Source organism: Lynx rufus, unplaced genomic scaffold (genome assembly GCF_022079265.1).
Source record: "Lynx rufus isolate CCGP_SWC_20201006 ecotype Redwood Valley unplaced genomic scaffold, mLynRuf1.p SCAF_4, whole genome shotgun sequence".
NCBI classification, from domain to species: Eukaryota; Metazoa; Chordata; class Mammalia; order Carnivora; family Felidae; genus Lynx; species Lynx rufus.
The window spans coordinates 36,705,034-36,722,511 of NW_025814856.1; the positions used below are offsets into that span (position 1 = coordinate 36,705,034).

The 17,478-nt window shown below is 45.1% G+C and overlaps 1 protein-coding gene and 1 long non-coding RNA gene across 2 annotated transcripts; both read right to left on the reverse strand.

Moving 5' to 3' along the window:
* Positions 1-584: 584 nt before the first annotated feature.
* On the reverse strand, positions 585-11,156 carry LOC124523343 (formin-like protein 5). The gene is made up of 11 exons (XM_047095194.1): positions 11,105-11,156; positions 10,827-10,883; positions 10,021-10,224; positions 9,058-9,134; positions 7,464-7,605; positions 6,505-6,581; positions 4,911-5,052; positions 3,959-4,035; positions 2,273-2,411; positions 1,194-1,296; positions 585-699 (listed from the first exon to the last, which is right to left on the reverse strand). Exons 1-11 carry the CDS (start codon positions 11,154-11,156, stop codon positions 690-692), a joined length of 1,080 nt encoding a protein of 359 aa, XP_046951150.1. The 3' UTR covers positions 585-689.
* Positions 11,157-12,933: 1,777 nt separating this feature from the next.
* On the reverse strand, positions 12,934-13,262 carry LOC124524120 (uncharacterized). Its single transcript, XR_006965160.1, has 3 exons — positions 13,206-13,262; positions 13,064-13,099; positions 12,934-12,981 (listed from the first exon to the last, which is right to left on the reverse strand). It is a non-coding gene; the product is annotated as an uncharacterized LOC124524120 (long non-coding RNA).
* Positions 13,263-17,478: the final 4,216 nt, after the last annotated feature.

Genomic DNA, 17,478 nt, shown 5'->3' on the forward strand with positions numbered 1-17,478 from the left:
TAAAAGATAAAAACAGAAAACACTGAGAGGAATGTGGGCCATTATAAGACTCATACCCACAACTGCTACCATGAGTCTCAGCTCCCACCTGGATTGGTGCTACCGTGAGGTAGCTGGTACGTGGGGAAATCCACATCATGTGGATTAATGCAGGGTGTCCGCACTGTTCTACCCAAGACACTGCTGACCCCTCATCCATGTCTTGCAATCACGAATCAGCCATGTCCTGGGGGCTGATAGCTGCCCTGCTGATCGCCACACACCACGGTGAGTAGGAAGTGCCACGTGCTTGCGAGGATCTATTGACGAGTGACCACAACTGTCACCAGATCTGGAGGAAGCTTGTGGTCACCACCCCAGAAGGAACCAGCGGGACATGTGCAGTCAATACAATTCAAACAGTCACTTATCTTCTGCCCCTATTACTGTAGATTCTACCTGTTTGTGACTGTGTATACAGGGGTCACACTGTGTACATTAACACAGAATGACCGTAGGTCCTCCTGGAAGCAGATAATGACAGAGATACAGAACTGTGATGGGTTTATTAGGGGAAACGAGGAAAAACAAAATAGAGGGGACAGGAATGGTCAGGAAAAGAATTCAGTCAAATACGCATATCAGGCAACTTTTCTAAATATATCACATCACCACAGCCAGTGGTCACAATTCAGGGTCCTCTTCAAATTTCACATTCTCCTGTAAGGCAAAGAGATTTTGGGTTATTGCAATGGGATCTTGTGTTCTCCTCTATGTATTTTGTCTTCAACAATATATCTGTGGCCTTGGATGAACACTTAATTGTGTGGCTGCATCTGTGTGTCTAACTCTAACGGATTATGACTGTCTTCAAATCTTAGATATAGATCCCTGAATGTACACACTATCACAGTTATCTTTTTCTTTTTCGCAAAGTAGGACCTGAATTTTAAAAGAAAAATCACAGGGGTCTTTGCCCTATTTTTTGAAACAGGGATTGCCAACCTCTCAGCCTCAGGCATTACACTCTTAGTTTCATGAAATTGAAAGAACATCTGTTGATGACCTTCTGTGTGGAGATACATTCATTTCCACCCTGAGAAGGGTGAGTGTCCACTCATCCCATACATTTTACAAATTCCTTAAGTGCTTCTCACCTCTTCATCGTAGTGACCTCAGAAATCAACATTGTCCCTGTTTCTCAGATTACAAACCTGAGGCTCTGAGATGACCGCCGAGAGCTGGTGTTAGAGCTGACACAGCAGGAACACAGGCAAAACCTCAGGAGATTGCGAGGGAACTTTCGGAGACGCAAACCTGCAGGCAGGGTGGTGACAGCAGACGCAGGGGTGTGGTGACCAGAGTTCAGCAGGGGCGGCTCCTCCTCACCCCTGAGTTCCCCACCAAGAGTCTGACTCAGGCTGAAGGCCAAGGAAGCGGCACAGCTGATCTACAACCTGCCTTCACATTTAGTCTCACTGAGACACACAAACTTAGGCAGACAAGCGTTTCCTAAGACTAAGTTTAATTTCCCAAGTCTCCCAGAACATTCTTCATACATGTCCAGACCCTTCAGAAGACCAAGGGAAACAACAAACTTTATTTAGATTATCAACTAGGTGCACTGTGGTAACGCTGACATTTCAGAGATGATGACTGCATTCTACATTGTGGTTGAACCCGTGCAGCAGTTCTTTGCAGACTTCACACTGTCCTCATGCTCCCTTCCCAGATTGTGGGCCCTGCCAGAAATGGCCTCCAAGTCCATCCTACTGACCCCAACGCCCTCCCCTCTGCACCTCCTCAAACTCTGCTTACTGTGCTCAACTTCCCTTCTATTCCTGCGTGATTCAAGTTTCCCCCATTTTTGCACGGGATCCTTCAATGGTACTTCCACTATGGTGACCACAAGGTCTGTGTCATATAATGCATGTGCCCCCTTTCAGACGGGACACCTGAGGCACCTACACTTAGGGGTGCATCTCATCCTTCACGGAGCTCAAAACATTGTGTCTGTCAGACAGGCACGAGTGCTCCTGATACGTCTGCCTTTGTGTAAAAATCCTCTTTCTTTTTGACAAGAGACACCTACAGCTGACCTCATTACAGGGAAATGACACAGCCCATTATAAACTATGTCCTGAGAAACTTGAGATATGTGACACTGTCCTCAGGCAGGTTTGCAGTTGAATTGCCAAGCCCTCACAAGCATCCCTACATCATTCCCACCAAGTCTTTCACCAAGAAGACGAATACGCTTTATCAGTCACTCATCCAGTTCAGGTCATCTTACCAAATTTAGTACGTGGAGGAGCTGGTGGAGGAGGCGGAGGTGGCCCATAGCCCGTGACTGGTGGTGAAGGGTGGTCCATGGGGGACAGCCTGCAAGGCGATCCTGGGGAAGGACCAGGCCCTCTTGCATTCACAATGGCCTGCCGAACAGAAATGAAAGCTATGTTCATAGGACAGAGCAAAGCACCAACACCAGCAAAAAGTGGCAACCCAAAGAAGCAGTGCTCATCTCCTGCCAGCTTCCCCACCACCAGGTTCCAAGAGGGCAGCATCAGCGCCAAAATCTCTACCCATACTTTGGGTTCCACTTATAGCTTTGGGGGTGGGGAACGGATGCTATGGGGACAAACCAGTGTTCCCACATGTGTGCAAATGTAGAACAGCAAGCTCTTGTCCGAGAGGATTTACGGAATGAGTACCAAATTAATAAAACAGCATATTCCTGATAGGAAGGCATTTAAGTCCAGAATCGCCTTCCACCCCGTATCCGCCTCCACCACAGAGGCTGCTTATCTGTATGTGAAGAACTACAGATTGAGAAGGAATGACAATCCCAGGCTCCACACATGGAATCCTAGCCCTCGTGGCTCAAAGCTCTGCCTCTAAGCCCCCGCCTGTGCCCGATCTGCTTCTCTCCCGACAATGAGGTCTTCTCCTCTCTGCAAGTGCTATCCATGGGCACAGAGACATGTTGGGGGATGGGGATCCTGAGGTCATGCAGAGAACCTCGAAAAGCATGTTCTTAGAGAAACATGTTACCTACACATGTTAGGTAGGCTTAGCTAATTTATTTTCTTTCAGGGGTACTTCTCAGTTAAATACAGTACAACTCGCAGGGTACTTTTGTTCTCTGAAAAGATAAGCTGAAATTCTAAATAACAGAATTAACACGAATACACTTTCGTTTCTGCTGTACATCTCCATGTTTCACCTGTAACAGTGACACAGGACACAAGAGAACGTGCTCATGTGAACACAAAGGACACAGTGGAGAATCACAATGCAGGTAATTACGGATTGTCTCTCTTCACCACCCATGTAGCAATGCGTGTTTTCTAGGACAAATATGTCACCTCTCGTAGTTCAGAATATGTATACCCAGGGCACACCTGAAGAGATTCCAGACAGCACATTTACAAAAAAAAAAAAAAAAAAAAAAAAAAAAAGGCTGAATGTTGACGGGTATTAAATTTACTTTGTCTCAGACCACTCTAAATGACACATACAAAAATATAAGTTGGAGTGAAGGCAGTTTGCATTTTCAAAACATAAGGATAACTGCCGATTTTCTGAACACATTAATCCCCTAGAAAGAAACAGAACAGGAAGAAACAGCAAGAGCAATGATTCCACACTGAGGAGGTCCAGAAAAAATAAGTCATGCCAAAAGACTTCCAGGTAGAGTGTGGTCTCTTCCGCCCTGGGTTATTTCCAGGTACTTACCAGAAAAGCCCTTGGGTGCTCAGCCCTAGGCACGATTGGTTCTAAACCCTCCACAAGGAGTTGAGAGGCAGAAAATAGAGAACCCCACAGACACTTCGGTTTAGGTTGTGCATTTGGAAAATGAGAAAAACAAGCAGACATATCATACAATACACAAAACAGACACAAAGCCAGGAGAGAGCACCGAACAGAAAAAGGAGGGTTTTGCCAAAGAGTTACAACTGAAAATATCCACAGCATTTACCTTGTCCTCCGTGATCCTTTTGGTAGAGTCAGTGTTGTTGTTACTCACAGGAGCAACATGTGGATCTGAAAAAGGCCCTAAAAGAGATGGAGGTTTATTCTGCTTTGAGTAGACTGTGTAGAGATTAAAAAACAAACAAACAAAAACACAAAAACAAACAAAACAAAAACCCCAATAAACAAAAACCACTCTCCTCATTCCTCAAGCAACTTAAACTCTTTGGCCCAGTCAGATCCCAAATCACATGCACAGGGTATCCCACATGCTTCAGGTGATCCCAAGGTAAAGGGAGAGCCATTCTTTAAACTCTGATGAAGACCCATAAAAGCCCTGGTTCAGGTGTTTTCATAACTCCTCAAACAACTGTGGATGACTGGGGGCTCAACTGGATGGATATACGTTAGGCTGCGCCTCATGCCTCCCACCGCCCAGCACATGGACTGTATGGCACACATCGGCTGAAGCGCTATGCCTGCTTTCCTGCATACAGCCCCATTCCATCTCCACAAGAGACACGTGTACCAACACAAAGTGGGGGAAATGACCCAAGGATGATAAGTCAATCATGAGAAACTCAAGGAATGTGGTGATGATGGCAGGCATTTTCCTTGCGTTGCAATGGTCTGCGGTACCACCTCTGCACCTTGTACAAGACTCAACAACGGGGCGCCTGGGTGGCTCAGTCGGTTAAGCATCCGACTCCGGCTCAGGTCATGATCTCACAGTGCGTGACTTCCAGCCCCACGTCGGGCTCTGTGTTGACAGCTCAGAGCCTGGAACCTGCTTCAGATTCTGTGTCTCCCTCTCTCTGACCCTCCCCCATTCATGCTCTGTCTCTGTCTGTCTCAAAAATAAATACACATTAATAATTTTCTTTAAAAAACACTCAACAACAACAACAATTAGATGAAGGTTCTTAGCAAGCCAACTCATACTGCCCAGATCATCTTACCAAGTGGTGCAGGTGGAGGGGTTCGGGATGGTCCCGAACCTGGCACAGGAGGTGGATGTGCCCAGATCAAAGGGTGGCCTCTATAGTGGGGTGGGCAGAATCTTCCAGTTGATGGAGGAGGTCGCCACGGATCCACACTGCCCTGCAGAACAGAAGTGACAGCTATGTGCAGATGCCACACAAGAGAACCAATCCCCAAAGCAGCTGAAACCCATAGAAGTACGGGTCAGCACCTGCCCCCTTCTCTGCCACCAGGATCCAAGAGAGTAGCATCAGTACCTGAAAACTCTGTCCCTGCCACTGGGTACCACCTACAGCTTAGGCAACTAACCGCAGGCGGTTAAACTACTGTCACCACATGTCCCTGCCCAGGTCTGAGAATTTGGAACCAAATGATCCCATCTTACAGGATTAAATAAGTAATTCCAAACTAATGAAGCAGCATATTCCAGACAGGCGGACATCCATGTGCAGGATCACTTTGCATCCCTCCACTACTGTGACGGCAAAAGCTCTGTTTTTGGCTTATTCCGAACACAGAAAAATGGACTGCAAATACACAGCTCATTCTCTGCACGTGAAATCACAGCTACTCTTGGGGACAAGTTCTGCCTGCCGGCCCCACACTTGGCCCCCTCTGCTTCCCTCGCTGAGAAAGAGGTCTTCCTACTTTCTGCAAGTGCTGTCAAAGGCCAAGAAACCACTCGGGAGTTGGGGATGCCTGGAGTCTTGTAGGGGACCTGAGGAAATGTTTGCTGTGAGGAACATATTACACATCAATGAGTACTAGGCCCCCAAGTGTTTACCTGAATTCATAAGGAATTCTGGTTTGTGTACACTACAAACACAGAGTGATACATCCTATGGGAAAAAAGAGGCAGACATTCAGGAAACAGAATTAATGCAAATGTGTTTTGACTTTGGTATACATTTCCAGGGATGTGTCATGAGCGATGCTATCAGCTCTAACACTGACTGGAGACACAAGAGAACCTGCTCATATGAATAAAACTGAAGGACCTTGTGTTCAGAATACTTTTACCTAAGATACTGCTTGAAAGGATTCCAAACAGTTCATTTACCCATGAAGACGTGAAGGTGGTGAGTTATGACAACGACTTGGTCTAAAACCATCATAAATTGTACAAGGCACACAATATAAAGATGGAGGGAAGTCTTTTCACGTTTACAATTAACAGACAGTCTTCACACATGAATAGTGTGACCAGAAAGAGGAAAATAACAACAACACTGATCCCACAGAGAGGTAGTGTGTTAGGAGTCAACAAGCTTAGAGACTTTGCTATAGAGTGCAGTGTATCTTCCTGTTGTTGTTATTTTAAACACAAGGCAAAAGCCATAAGGTGGTCAACTTCTAAGTTCCCTCGGCTACTAAACTGACCAGAAAAAAGATGACAGGCTGAAAAGACAGAAGCCTGTAGACTCTTGGGTTAAGGCTGTGCATTTGGAAAATGAGAAAAACAAGCAGACATATCATACAACACACAAAGCAGACACAAAGCCAGGAGAGCGCTGAACAGAAAAAGGAGGGTTTTGCCGAAGAGTTACAACTGAAAATGTCCACAGCATTTACCTTGTCCTTCGTGGTCCCTTTGGTAGAGTCATTGTTGTTGTTACTCACAGAAGCAACATGTGGATCTGCAAAAGGCCCTAAAAGAGATGGAGGTTTATTCTGCTTTGAGTAGATTGTGTAGAGATTAAAAAAAAACAAAAACAAAACAAAAACACAAAAACAAACCAAGAAAAACCCCAAAAAACAAAAACCACTCTCCTCATTCCTCAAGCAACTTAAACTCTTTGGCCCAGTCAGATCCCAAATCACATGCACAGGGTATCCTGCATGCTTCAGGTGATCCCAAGGTAAAGGGAGAGTCATTCTTTAAACTCTGATGAAGACCCATAAAAGCCCTGGTTCAGGTGTTTTCATAACTCCTCAAACAACTGTGGATGACTGGGGGCTCAACTGGATGGATATACGTTAGGCTGCGCCTCATGCCTCCCACCGCCCAGCACATGGACTGTGTATGGCACACATCGGCTGAAGCGCTATGCCTGCTTTCCTGCATACAGCCCCATTCCATCTCCACAAGAGACACGTGTACCAACACAAAGTGGGGGAAATGACCCAAGGATGATAAGTCAATCATGAGAAACTCAAGGAATGTGGTGATGATGGCAGGCATTTTCCTTGCGTTGCAATGGTCTGCGGTACCACCTCTGCACCTTGTACAAGACTCAACAACGGGGCGCCTGGGTGGCTCAGTCGGTTAAGCATCCGACTCCGGCTCAGGTCATGATCTCACAGTGCGTGACTTCCAGCCCCACGTCGGGCTCTGTGTTGACAGCTCAGAGCCTGGAACCTGCTTCAGATTCTGTGTCTCCCTCTCTCTGACCCTCCCCCATTCATGCTCTGTCTCTGTCTGTCTCAAAAATAAATACACATTAACAAATTTCTTTAAAAAACACTCAACAACAACAACAATTAGATGAAGGTTCTTAGCAAGCCAACTCATACTGCCCAGATCATCTTACCAAGTGGTGCAGGTGGAGGGGTTCGGGATGGTCCCGAACCTGGCACAGGAGGTGGATGTGCCCAGATCAAAGGGTGGCCTCTATAGTAGGGTGGGCAAAATCTTCCAGTTGATGGAGGAGGTCGCCACGGATCCACACTGCCCTGCAGAACAGAAGTGACAGCTATGTGCAGATGCCACACAAGAGAACCAATCCCCAAAGCAGCTGAAACCCATAGAAGTACGGGTCAGCACCTGCCCCCTTCTCTGCCACCAGGATCCAAGAGAGTAGCATCAGTACCTGAAAACTCTGTCCCTGCCACTGGGTACCACCTACAGCTTAGGCAACTAACCGCAGGCGGTTAAACTACTGTCACCACATGTCCCTGCCCAGGTCTGAGAATTTGGAACCAAATGATCCCATCGTACAGGATTAAATAAGTAATTCCAAACTAATGAAGCAGCATATTCCAGACAGGCGGACATCCATGTGCAGGATCACTTTGCATCCCTCCACTACAGTGACGGCAAAAGCTCTGTTTTTGGCTTATTCCGAACACAGAAAAATGGACTGCAAATACACAGCTCATTCTCTGCACGTGAAATCACAGCTACTCTTGGGGACAAGTTCTGCCTGCCGGCCCCACACTTGGCCCCCTCTGCTTCCCTCGCTGAGAAAGAGGTCTTCCTACTTTCTGCAAGTGCTGTCAAAGGCCAAGAAACCACTCGGGAGTTGGGGATGCCTGGAGTCTTGTAGGGGACCTGAGGAAATGTTTGCTGTGAGGAACATATTACACATCAATGAGTACTAGGCCCCCAAGTGTTTACCTGAATTCATAAGGAATTCTGGTTTGTGTACACTACAAACACAGAGTGATACATCCTATGGGAAAAAAGAGGCAGACATTCAGGAAACAGAATTAATGCAAATGTGTTTTGACTTTGGTATACATTTCCAGGGATGTGTCATGAGCGATGCTATCAGCTCTAACACTGACTGGAGACACAAGAGAACCTGCTCATATGAATAAAACTGAAGGACCTTGTGTTCAGAATACTTTTACCTAAGATACTGCTTGAAAGGATTCCAAACAGTTCATTTACCCATGAAGACGTGAAGGTGGTGAGTTATGACAACGACTTGGTCTAAAACCATCATAAATTGTACAAGGCACACAATATAAAGATGGAGGGAAGTCTTTTCACGTTTACAATTAACAGACAGTCTTCACACATGAATAGTGTGACCAGAAAGAGGAAAATAACAACAACACTGATCCCACAGAGAGGTAGTGTGTTAGGAGTCAACAAGCTTAGAGACTTTGCTATAGAGTGCAGTGTATCTTCCTGTTGTTGTTATTTTAAACACAAGGCAAAAGCCATAAGGTGGTCAACTTCTAAGTTCCCTCGGCTACTAAACTGACCAGAAAAAAGATGACAGGCTGAAAAGACAGAAGCCTGTAGACTCTTGGGTTAAGGCTGTGCATTTGGAAAATGAGAAAAACAAGCAGACATATCATACAACACACAAAGCAGACACAAAGCCAGGAGAGCGCTGAACAGAAAAAGGAGGGTTTTGCCGAAGAGTTACAACTGAAAATGTCCACAGCATTTACCTTGTCCTTCGTGGTCCCTTTGGTAGAGTCATTGTTGTTGTTACTCACAGAAGCAACATGTGGATCTGCAAAAGGCCCTAAAAGAGATGGAGGTTTATTCTGCTTTGAGTAGATTGTGTAGAGATTAAAAAAAAAAACAAAACAAAACAAAACAAAAACACAAAAACAAACCAAGAAAAACCCCAAAAAACAAAAACCACTCTCCTCATTCCTCAAGCTACTTAAACTCTTTGGCCCAGTCAGATCCCAAATCACATGCACAGGGTATCCTGCATGCTTCAGGTGATCCCAAGGTAAAGGGAGAGTCATTCTTTAAACTCTGATGAAGACCCATAAAAGCCCTGGTTCAGGTGTTTTCATAACTCCTCAAACAACTGTGGATGACTGGGGGCTCAACTGGATGGATATACGTTAGGCTGCGCCTCATGCCTCCCACCGCCCAGCACATGGACTGTATGGCACACATCGGCTGAAGCGCTATGCCTGCTTTCCTGCATACAGCCCCATTCCATCTCCACAAGAGACACGTGTACCAACACAAAGTGGGGGAAATGACCCAAGGATGATAAGTCAATCATGAGAAACTCAAGGAATGTGGTGATGATGGCAGGCATTTTCCTTGCGTTGCAATGGTCTGCGGTACCACCTCTGCACCTTGTACAAGACTCAACAACGGGGCGCCTGGGTGGCTCAGTCGGTTAAGCATCCGACTCCGGCTCAGGTCATGATCTCACAGTGCGTGACTTCCAGCCCCACGTCGGGCTCTGTGTTGACAGCTCAGAGCCTGGAACCTGCTTCAGATTCTGTGTCTCCCTCTCTCTGACCCTCCCCCATTCATGCTCTGTCTCTGTCTGTCTCAAAAATAAATACACATTAACAAATTTCTTTAAAAAACACTCAACAACAACAACAATTAGATGAAGGTTCTTAGCAAGCCAACTCATACTGCCCAGATCATCTTACCAAGTGGTGCAGGTGGAGGGGTTCGGGATGGTCCCGAACCTGGCACAGGAGGTGGATGTGCCCAGATCAAAGGGTGGCCTCTATAGTAGGGTGGGCAAAATCTTCCAGTTGATGGAGGAGGTCGCCACGGATCCACACTGCCCTGCAGAACAGAAGTGACAGCTATGTGCAGATGCCACACAAGAGAACCAATCCCCAAAGCAGCTGAAACCCATAGAAGTACGGGTCAGCACCTGCCCCCTTCTCTGCCACCAGGATCCAAGAGAGTAGCATCAGTACCTGAAAACTCTGTCCCTGCCACTGGGTACCACCTACAGCTTAGGCAACTAACTGCAGGCGGTTAAACTACTGTCACCACATGTCCCTGCCCAGGTCTGAGAATTTAGAACCAAATGATCCCATCGTACAGGATTAAATAAGTAATTCCAGACTAATGAAGCAGCATATTCCAGACAGGCGGACATCCATGTGCAGGATCACTTTGCATCCCTCCACTACTGTGACGGCAAAAGCTCTGTTTTTGGCTTATTCCGAACACAGGAAAATGGACTGCAAATACACAGCTCATTCTCTGCACATGAAATCACAGCTTCTCTTGGGGACAAGTTCTGCCTGCCGGCCCCACACTTGGCCCCCTCTGCTTCCCTCGCTGAGAAAGAGGTCTTCCTACTTTCTGCAAGTGCTGTCAAAGGCCAAGAAACCACTCGGGAGTTGGGGATGCCTGGAGTCTTGTAGGGGACCTGAGGAAATGTTTGCTGTGAGGAACATATTACACATCAATGAGTACTAGGCCCCCAAGTGTTTACCCGAATTCATAAGGAATTCTGGTTTTGTGTACACTACAAGACACAGAGTGATACATCCTATGGGAAAAAAGAGGCAGACATTCAGGAAACAGAATTAATGCAAATGTGTTTTGACTTTGGTATACATTTCCAGGGATGTGACATGAGCGATGCTATCAGCTCTAACACTGACTGGAGACACAAGAGAACCTGCTCATATGAATAAAACTGAAGGACCTTGTGTTCAGAATACTTTTACCTAAGATACTGCTTGAAAGGATTCCAAACAGTTCATTTACCCATGAAGACGTGAAGGTGGTGAGTTATGACAATGACTTGGTCTAAAACCATCATAAATTGTACAAGGCACACAATACAAAGTTGGAGGGAAGTCTTTTCACATTTAGAACTAACAGACAGTCTTCACCATGAATAGTGTGACCAGAAAGAGGAAAATAGCAACAACACTGATCCCACAGAGAGGTAGTGTGTTAGGAGTCAACAAGCTTAGAGACTTTGCTGTAGAGTGCAGTGTATCTTCCTGTTGCTGTTATTTTGAACACAAGGCAAAAGCCATAAGGCGGTCAACTTCTAAGTTCCTTTGGCTACTAAGCTGACCAGAAAAAAGATGACAGGCTGAAAAGACAGAAGCCTGTAGACTCTTGGGTTAAGGCTGTGCATTTGGAAAATATAAACAGGCAGACATATCACACAACACACAAAACAGGGATAAGGCCGCAGAGCATGCTGTTCCGCAAATGAGGGTTTCCTGACAGACTTACAACTGAAAATGGCCCCAGCATTTACCTTGTCCTTCTCGGCATTGTTGGTAGACTGCTTGTAGTGGTGACTCATGGGAGTGACATCAGCTTCGGCTAAAAGCTCTGAAAGGGATAGAGGTTTACTCTGATTTTAGTAGACTGTGCAGAATTCACACAAACACCACATTTTGTGACGTGTTAAACTCTTGCCCACACTCAGGACCAGGAGGAGAGGCAGAGTAACCCACAAGCCTCAGTTGACCCCAGTGATAAGGTGGAGACCATCCCATCATATCTTAATGAAGAAACCATAGGGTCCTGGCTCATGTTCTTCATAATTAGTCAAATAACTTTCAAGAGGGCAGGTCAAAGAGAAATCAGGAAATCGTCACCAAAACAGCCATTTCTCAATACACATGAGGGGTAATAACTCAGCATCTCATTTCAGATAAAAATTAAAATGAGAGCGTCAGTTGGTGGATAACATCAAAAAACCCTCCACAGAGGAGCATGGGTGTGTTTCTTCTGACGCCAGGCAAATTGTTCAGTCTTTCAGCTTATCTATAAGCTGCCTTCCACATGGGTGCCGGTATTATGTAACTATTTCTGAATGGAACTGAACTTGACTGATATTATATTAATGAGTAAAGGAAAACTATGGGTGTTTAGCAGTGAAGCCGCAGAGTTGCACTGATAACATCAGAGGACGAAGCTATTTGGAGCTTGGATTCAGGAATGTAGGTCTACAGTTCACAACAATAAAAATAAAGGAACATTAAAAATAGTCAATAAATGATCTTCTCCTCAAATAAACTAAAGTCTTCACATTGAGTCCGGGTGGGAAGAAGGATGAGGCCCCTGTCCTCTCATCCTTTCCAAGCTCTCCAGACAGGGGGATGCTAGAGGAGGTGGGAGGGTCACAGCCAGAGGAGGGGCATGAGCTCCACCAGTCCCAGGGACAAGTGCCTCACTGCTTGTAGTACCAGAGGAGAACACCCTTCTGTCACCCCTTCAGACCACCTGCTGTCCTTAGTGTTTGCTGTTCTGTCCAGGACACACGATGATCACCCACAGGAAAAGGCTTTGCCGCAGAAATTAGGCTGCTGCACATCACCACATGCCTTTTACCTCTCCTCGCAGGGTTCTGCATCTCTCGACTTCCAGGCATTGGTCTCCACCTCCTGTATCCCTCAAGCAGCCTCTTTCCTTCCATCACACCCAGTCTTCGATACAGAAAAAGAATGGACTTCTATCATAGTTGCAACGCCACGTCCTCTGACTAGACACTAAACAGCACAGCTGTCATCCCTCAAAACACCCATAAAAACTCATGTCACGCTCCCACACCTGTGTTTCAAGCGGGCGACCTCTCGGCTCTGCTCTGCCATTTTCCTCTCCCGGATCCGAGTCTTGATCTAGGGGAGAAAAACATATCCACCTTCAGTCGTGCCAGGCTGAGAACCAACGAGAGAGAGGGGGAAAAAAGAAAACACTTACCCAGTTGTCCTGAGCATCACGCTCATAAACTGCGACCTGAAAAAGCAACAATGAAAAGTCCGTGTTTAGGAATTCCAAGGGCCACTACACTCAACCACATGAGGTACTAAGGGTTCAATATGTCAGGCAGAACTCACGTTACCTGGTGTGTGAAGGTGAGTTCTGCCTTCTGCAGCTGTTCTCGTGTTTGTTCAATTTGCTGTCTGTGAGATACAATTGTTTTCGTCAAATAAGGCCTAATATTAGGTAGGATTATAAATAATCTGCTCATGTTCCCGTCATCCTCATATCTTCCCCCAATACAATTTATCCTTTCACATGAAACACTTTTCACACAATTATAAATGTACAGAACCAAAGCTATTGTTCCATCCTCTCCTTACTCATTATTCCATGCCCGTAGGGTGCAGAGGTCATAGAATTCTTCTCCATTTGCAATCTTGCCCTAATTCATCATGTGACAAGTGACTTTCATCATAAAGCCAACATAAAGTTCTATTCTCCTTTAACTTGTGTACTCACCAGGTTTCCTAGGGTTGCAAAGACCAGGACCATCAGATGGTACTACCTTGTTGATGGATATGATTTCATCCTATGACACACTGCTTTCCTATAGATTGTGACAACTGACACCACCCCTCAGGAACGTTGGCATGGATGAAGTTTCTACAGGGGCAGGTCAATGCTGGAGACCCAGAAATGTTTAGTAGCTTAATTGTTTTGTTCTTTCTAATACTTATTTTTCCTATCTGTTAATTCTGTACGGATATGTCCTCTGAATTTGTGTTTGTATTACTATATTCATGGAGTCTACCCATTGTACAAAGGTTAGAACTAAGAAACGAACAGGGGTTTCATGAGCCGCTGCTAATTAGTATCTGAACTCACTTGCACTTGTGTATGTCCCTTGTAACTATTTTCAGATTTTCCTCTGCAGTTGCCATCTGATTCTTCATTGCCACTAGTTCACAGTCTGTCATATCCAGATTCCTAAGATGGGAAAGATATATACATAGTCCAGTAGCCAAGGTCCAGAAATTCTGCCTTTTTCCTTCTCGGCTCTCTTAAAGCCTAGATTCAAATATCCCTATCCCCTCCCCCAACGATGCACAGACTGACAACACAGTCAGAGAAATGAAGACCCCATTTAATGTTAAAGAAAATTCAACCTCCGTCTGCTGCCACGTCGCCTACAATCAGAGCCGCCTTTCTAGTTCTCTGCTTCTACTCCTTCATCGTCAAGTCATCAAATAACATTGCACCTTGTGCCTTCCCAGAGTTGGTCTTTTGTTTGAGATGGAGAAGGCCTGTTTCAGGTCAGTGTGAAAACCTGTGCCTGACCAACTGTACCCATTAGGATGAGGCAGGGGATCATCATTGCCTTACACCTCCATGGGGCAGTGCACTGAATCTCAGTCCAGAAGTTGTACCCTGACACAGACACTGAGTATGAAAGACAGCCTTCCAGGATATGGCTTCACCAGCATTGCAAATCACTCCCATACACCACTAAGGTTCAGGAGTGCAACCCCTGCCCACTCTTTCAAAGATCCTGGTGGAGGGAAAGGCCAATCTTAGAGTGGCAATATATGTTGAAATATAACATGGTGTGAACTGTCCCACAGTCAGGCTGTTATCTTCAGGAAACAGATTTCAGATGGAAAGCCATCAACTTCATGGAGTCAGTCTACTTTAACAAGACTCAGTTCATTGACAGTGAAGGCAGCAGAGGGAAATGCTTAGAAAGGCTGGTTTGCTGTGTTGCCCTCAGACTATTTTGTCCATGGTGTTGCTTTAAAGGGTTTCAACTTGGCACCGGATGTACTCAAGAATCACATGCGAAATTGAAAGACTGTTAGTAATGGACACAAAAGCACTAGACAGAGAAAAGTACATGCATTTCCCTCTGGTCTCACAGGTAGTCCTTCAGCAAATGCTTTCTGGGGTGGCTGTAATGTAGAGGCTCTGTTGTAAGGGGGTGAAGATAGAAAGGTGGTCAGGGTGCTCTACCTGCTCCCACAAAGAGCTTACAAATTAACAAAAACAACATGCCAGTGAGACAGAGCAGGCTCCACCCCGGGTGTGGAAAGGACTAACAGAAGCTGAGTCTCCAGGGAAGACAAGGAAGCATTTCCTTTTCAATGTGAATGAGGGGCTCTAAAGGCCCTCCTCCTGAGAACAAAAGGAAATACTGGACCAAAGAAAAAACATGCACCTGGTGCACCAAATTTCTAATGAACCCATGAAGACACACTTCATACGAGTCTCACTTGCAGACTGGATGAAGAGATGCAGTACTGATGCCATCCCAACCCACAGTCTAGAAAGAAACTCCCATGGTTTCTGCAGCAAGATAAGTCAATGTTTTCCCTAAATATTTTTGACCCAAGTCTGGTGCTGAACAAAGATCACCTAATTCCCGGCTGATAAGACAATGGGATGGGACTGAAACCTATAGGCCAATGTAAATGGATCCAGAGGGGATCCTGTTATCAGTGTGCTTCATGCCAGTATCTTCCCTCTTCTACCCCAAGTACATGACACAAGAATGTGTGACAAGCACTAAGGACAGAAAGGAAAATGCAGGTTATAGGAAGCAAGGTAGGAAGGGCAGGCACAATTCTCCTGAATGCATTTGGCAAAAATACTCTGGATCCAATCCTAGAAGAAATATATTTATCGATAGCGGCCACCACATTCATTCATACAACAGTACTCGGGACCATTATCACATGAACGTCTTACTTTGCTGTAGCCATTTTTCTTTCTTCATAGAATTTATCAAGGACGTCTCCTCTCTCCTTCAGCCTTTTGGCTGTTTCTTCCCTGATTGGTTTAATAGAACTCAAAGCATTAGAAACGTCTTCCACGGCCTTTTTCCATGCTGTAAAAAAAATGGTTATTTTGTGCAAGTGCATATGACCTGAGACTTGGTTTTGGGGTGACAGGAAAAGGGCAACTAGTGTGAAGGCAAGAAGGCATTCTTTCCCTTCCCAATGCAAAGTCATTGCCACCATATGGGGATTTCTCCCCAACAGACAACGTACCTTCCAGTGCACATTTATTGGACCTCCAGGCTCTCAGTTCCTCCAATTGACCGTTTGCATCTTCTGACTTTAGGACCGATATGAGAAAATACATTCAAGAAATAATGATCGCACAACAATGTGAGTGCAACAGGACTGTGCATGGCAACAAAGAAAGGTCCTGGGGCATAAATACAACAAGGAGAAGGCAAAGAACATGGAAAATAGTTCCAGTCAAAGGGCTCACAAATGGCTTTCTTAGGAGAATATTCCTCTATGCACACTGAACATTGTTGAGCATTAAGAGAAGAAGGCAGTATACAATTTGCTATTGCCCTTCATCTCTCAACTATCTTGGGGGATTTTCTCCATATCTTGGAGGGCAGGTCTGAATGATGTGGTAATGACCTAGTTGTGAAGATAAAAGATACTTCCTAGTCCTTGAAATAGCAAACTCCTCATGGTGGTCCTAGTGAAATGCCAGCTGTGCAGATGGAGGTTTGTCTCCCAGAGGCCCACTCTCTACTATGGTAAACAGCAAGCGAATATGCTATGCTCACCTCACCCAATGCACAAAAAGCCTCCAAAGTCAAATTACAGTAAAAGCAGCTAACTCTTAGCACTTCCTGATTCTTGACATTCCTCTCTCTCTCTCTTTCTGATTGCAAGGTAACATGTGCACTTTGAAGGGTGTCATTTAAAATGTTATTGAAGTGCTCAACTTTTGTGATGTCCTCCTTCAACAGAACATGTTGAATGAGTCATAACAATTCCTTAATTTTACTTGTGTTTTTAGAACGCAATCCAGGCAAAGAAAGGATTCTTACTTTCAACTTAAGAGCTTCAGCAGAGTGAATGTTACTTTCTCTCTTAGCTTCTTGAAGATGTATCTTTAATTCATTGATGTATATACAAAACATATGAAAAAGGAATCAGAATTCAAAAATAGCATCGTGGTAGATAAGCCTTGTCTGATGTGTGACTCCTTTCACAAATAAAAAGGTAGTTTTTTATTACATTTGTGAAGCTTGTCTTGAATTGGAAGTATTTATAGAACCCATGAAATAGGTCAGTAGGATGAACTACAAGAGGTAAAACTAATCAAAATGAAGTCACAAGAAATATTTGAAAGGGCAATGCTACCTTCTGTTCCCACATGGATATTGCTTCAGCCAGCTCTGGGTTTTCTTTCTCCAACGTGTTGATCTTTGCAGTTTTTTGCTGTAAATTAACTAAAAGGGGATAAAACAATTTTTAAGGTTGTTACCAAACCAGTGACATCGAATAATCCCACTGTATTAGCAACACAGACACATGATCTGACACATGGGTGTAACTAACTTTTTAGCTTTCTCATTGCGCCTGAAGAAAGCAAGTTTCAGCAGCATT

What these genes read in the sequence shown, in the direction of transcription:
- LOC124523343 (XM_047095194.1), bottom strand. Translation starts at nt 11,156, where the DNA reads ATGGTTTTAGACCAAGTCATTGTCATAACTCACCACCTTCACGTCTTC. An exon ending in AGAATTCCTTATGAATTCGG is followed by an intron (nt 10,225 to 10,826) that starts GTAAACACTTGG and finishes TATGGGTTTCAG; the next exon opens with CTGCTTTGGGGATTGGTTCT. An exon ending in AAGGGACCACGAAGGACAAG is followed by an intron (nt 5,053 to 6,504) that starts GTAAATGCTGTG and finishes TCTGTTCTGCAG; the next exon opens with GGCAGTGTGGATCCGTGGCG.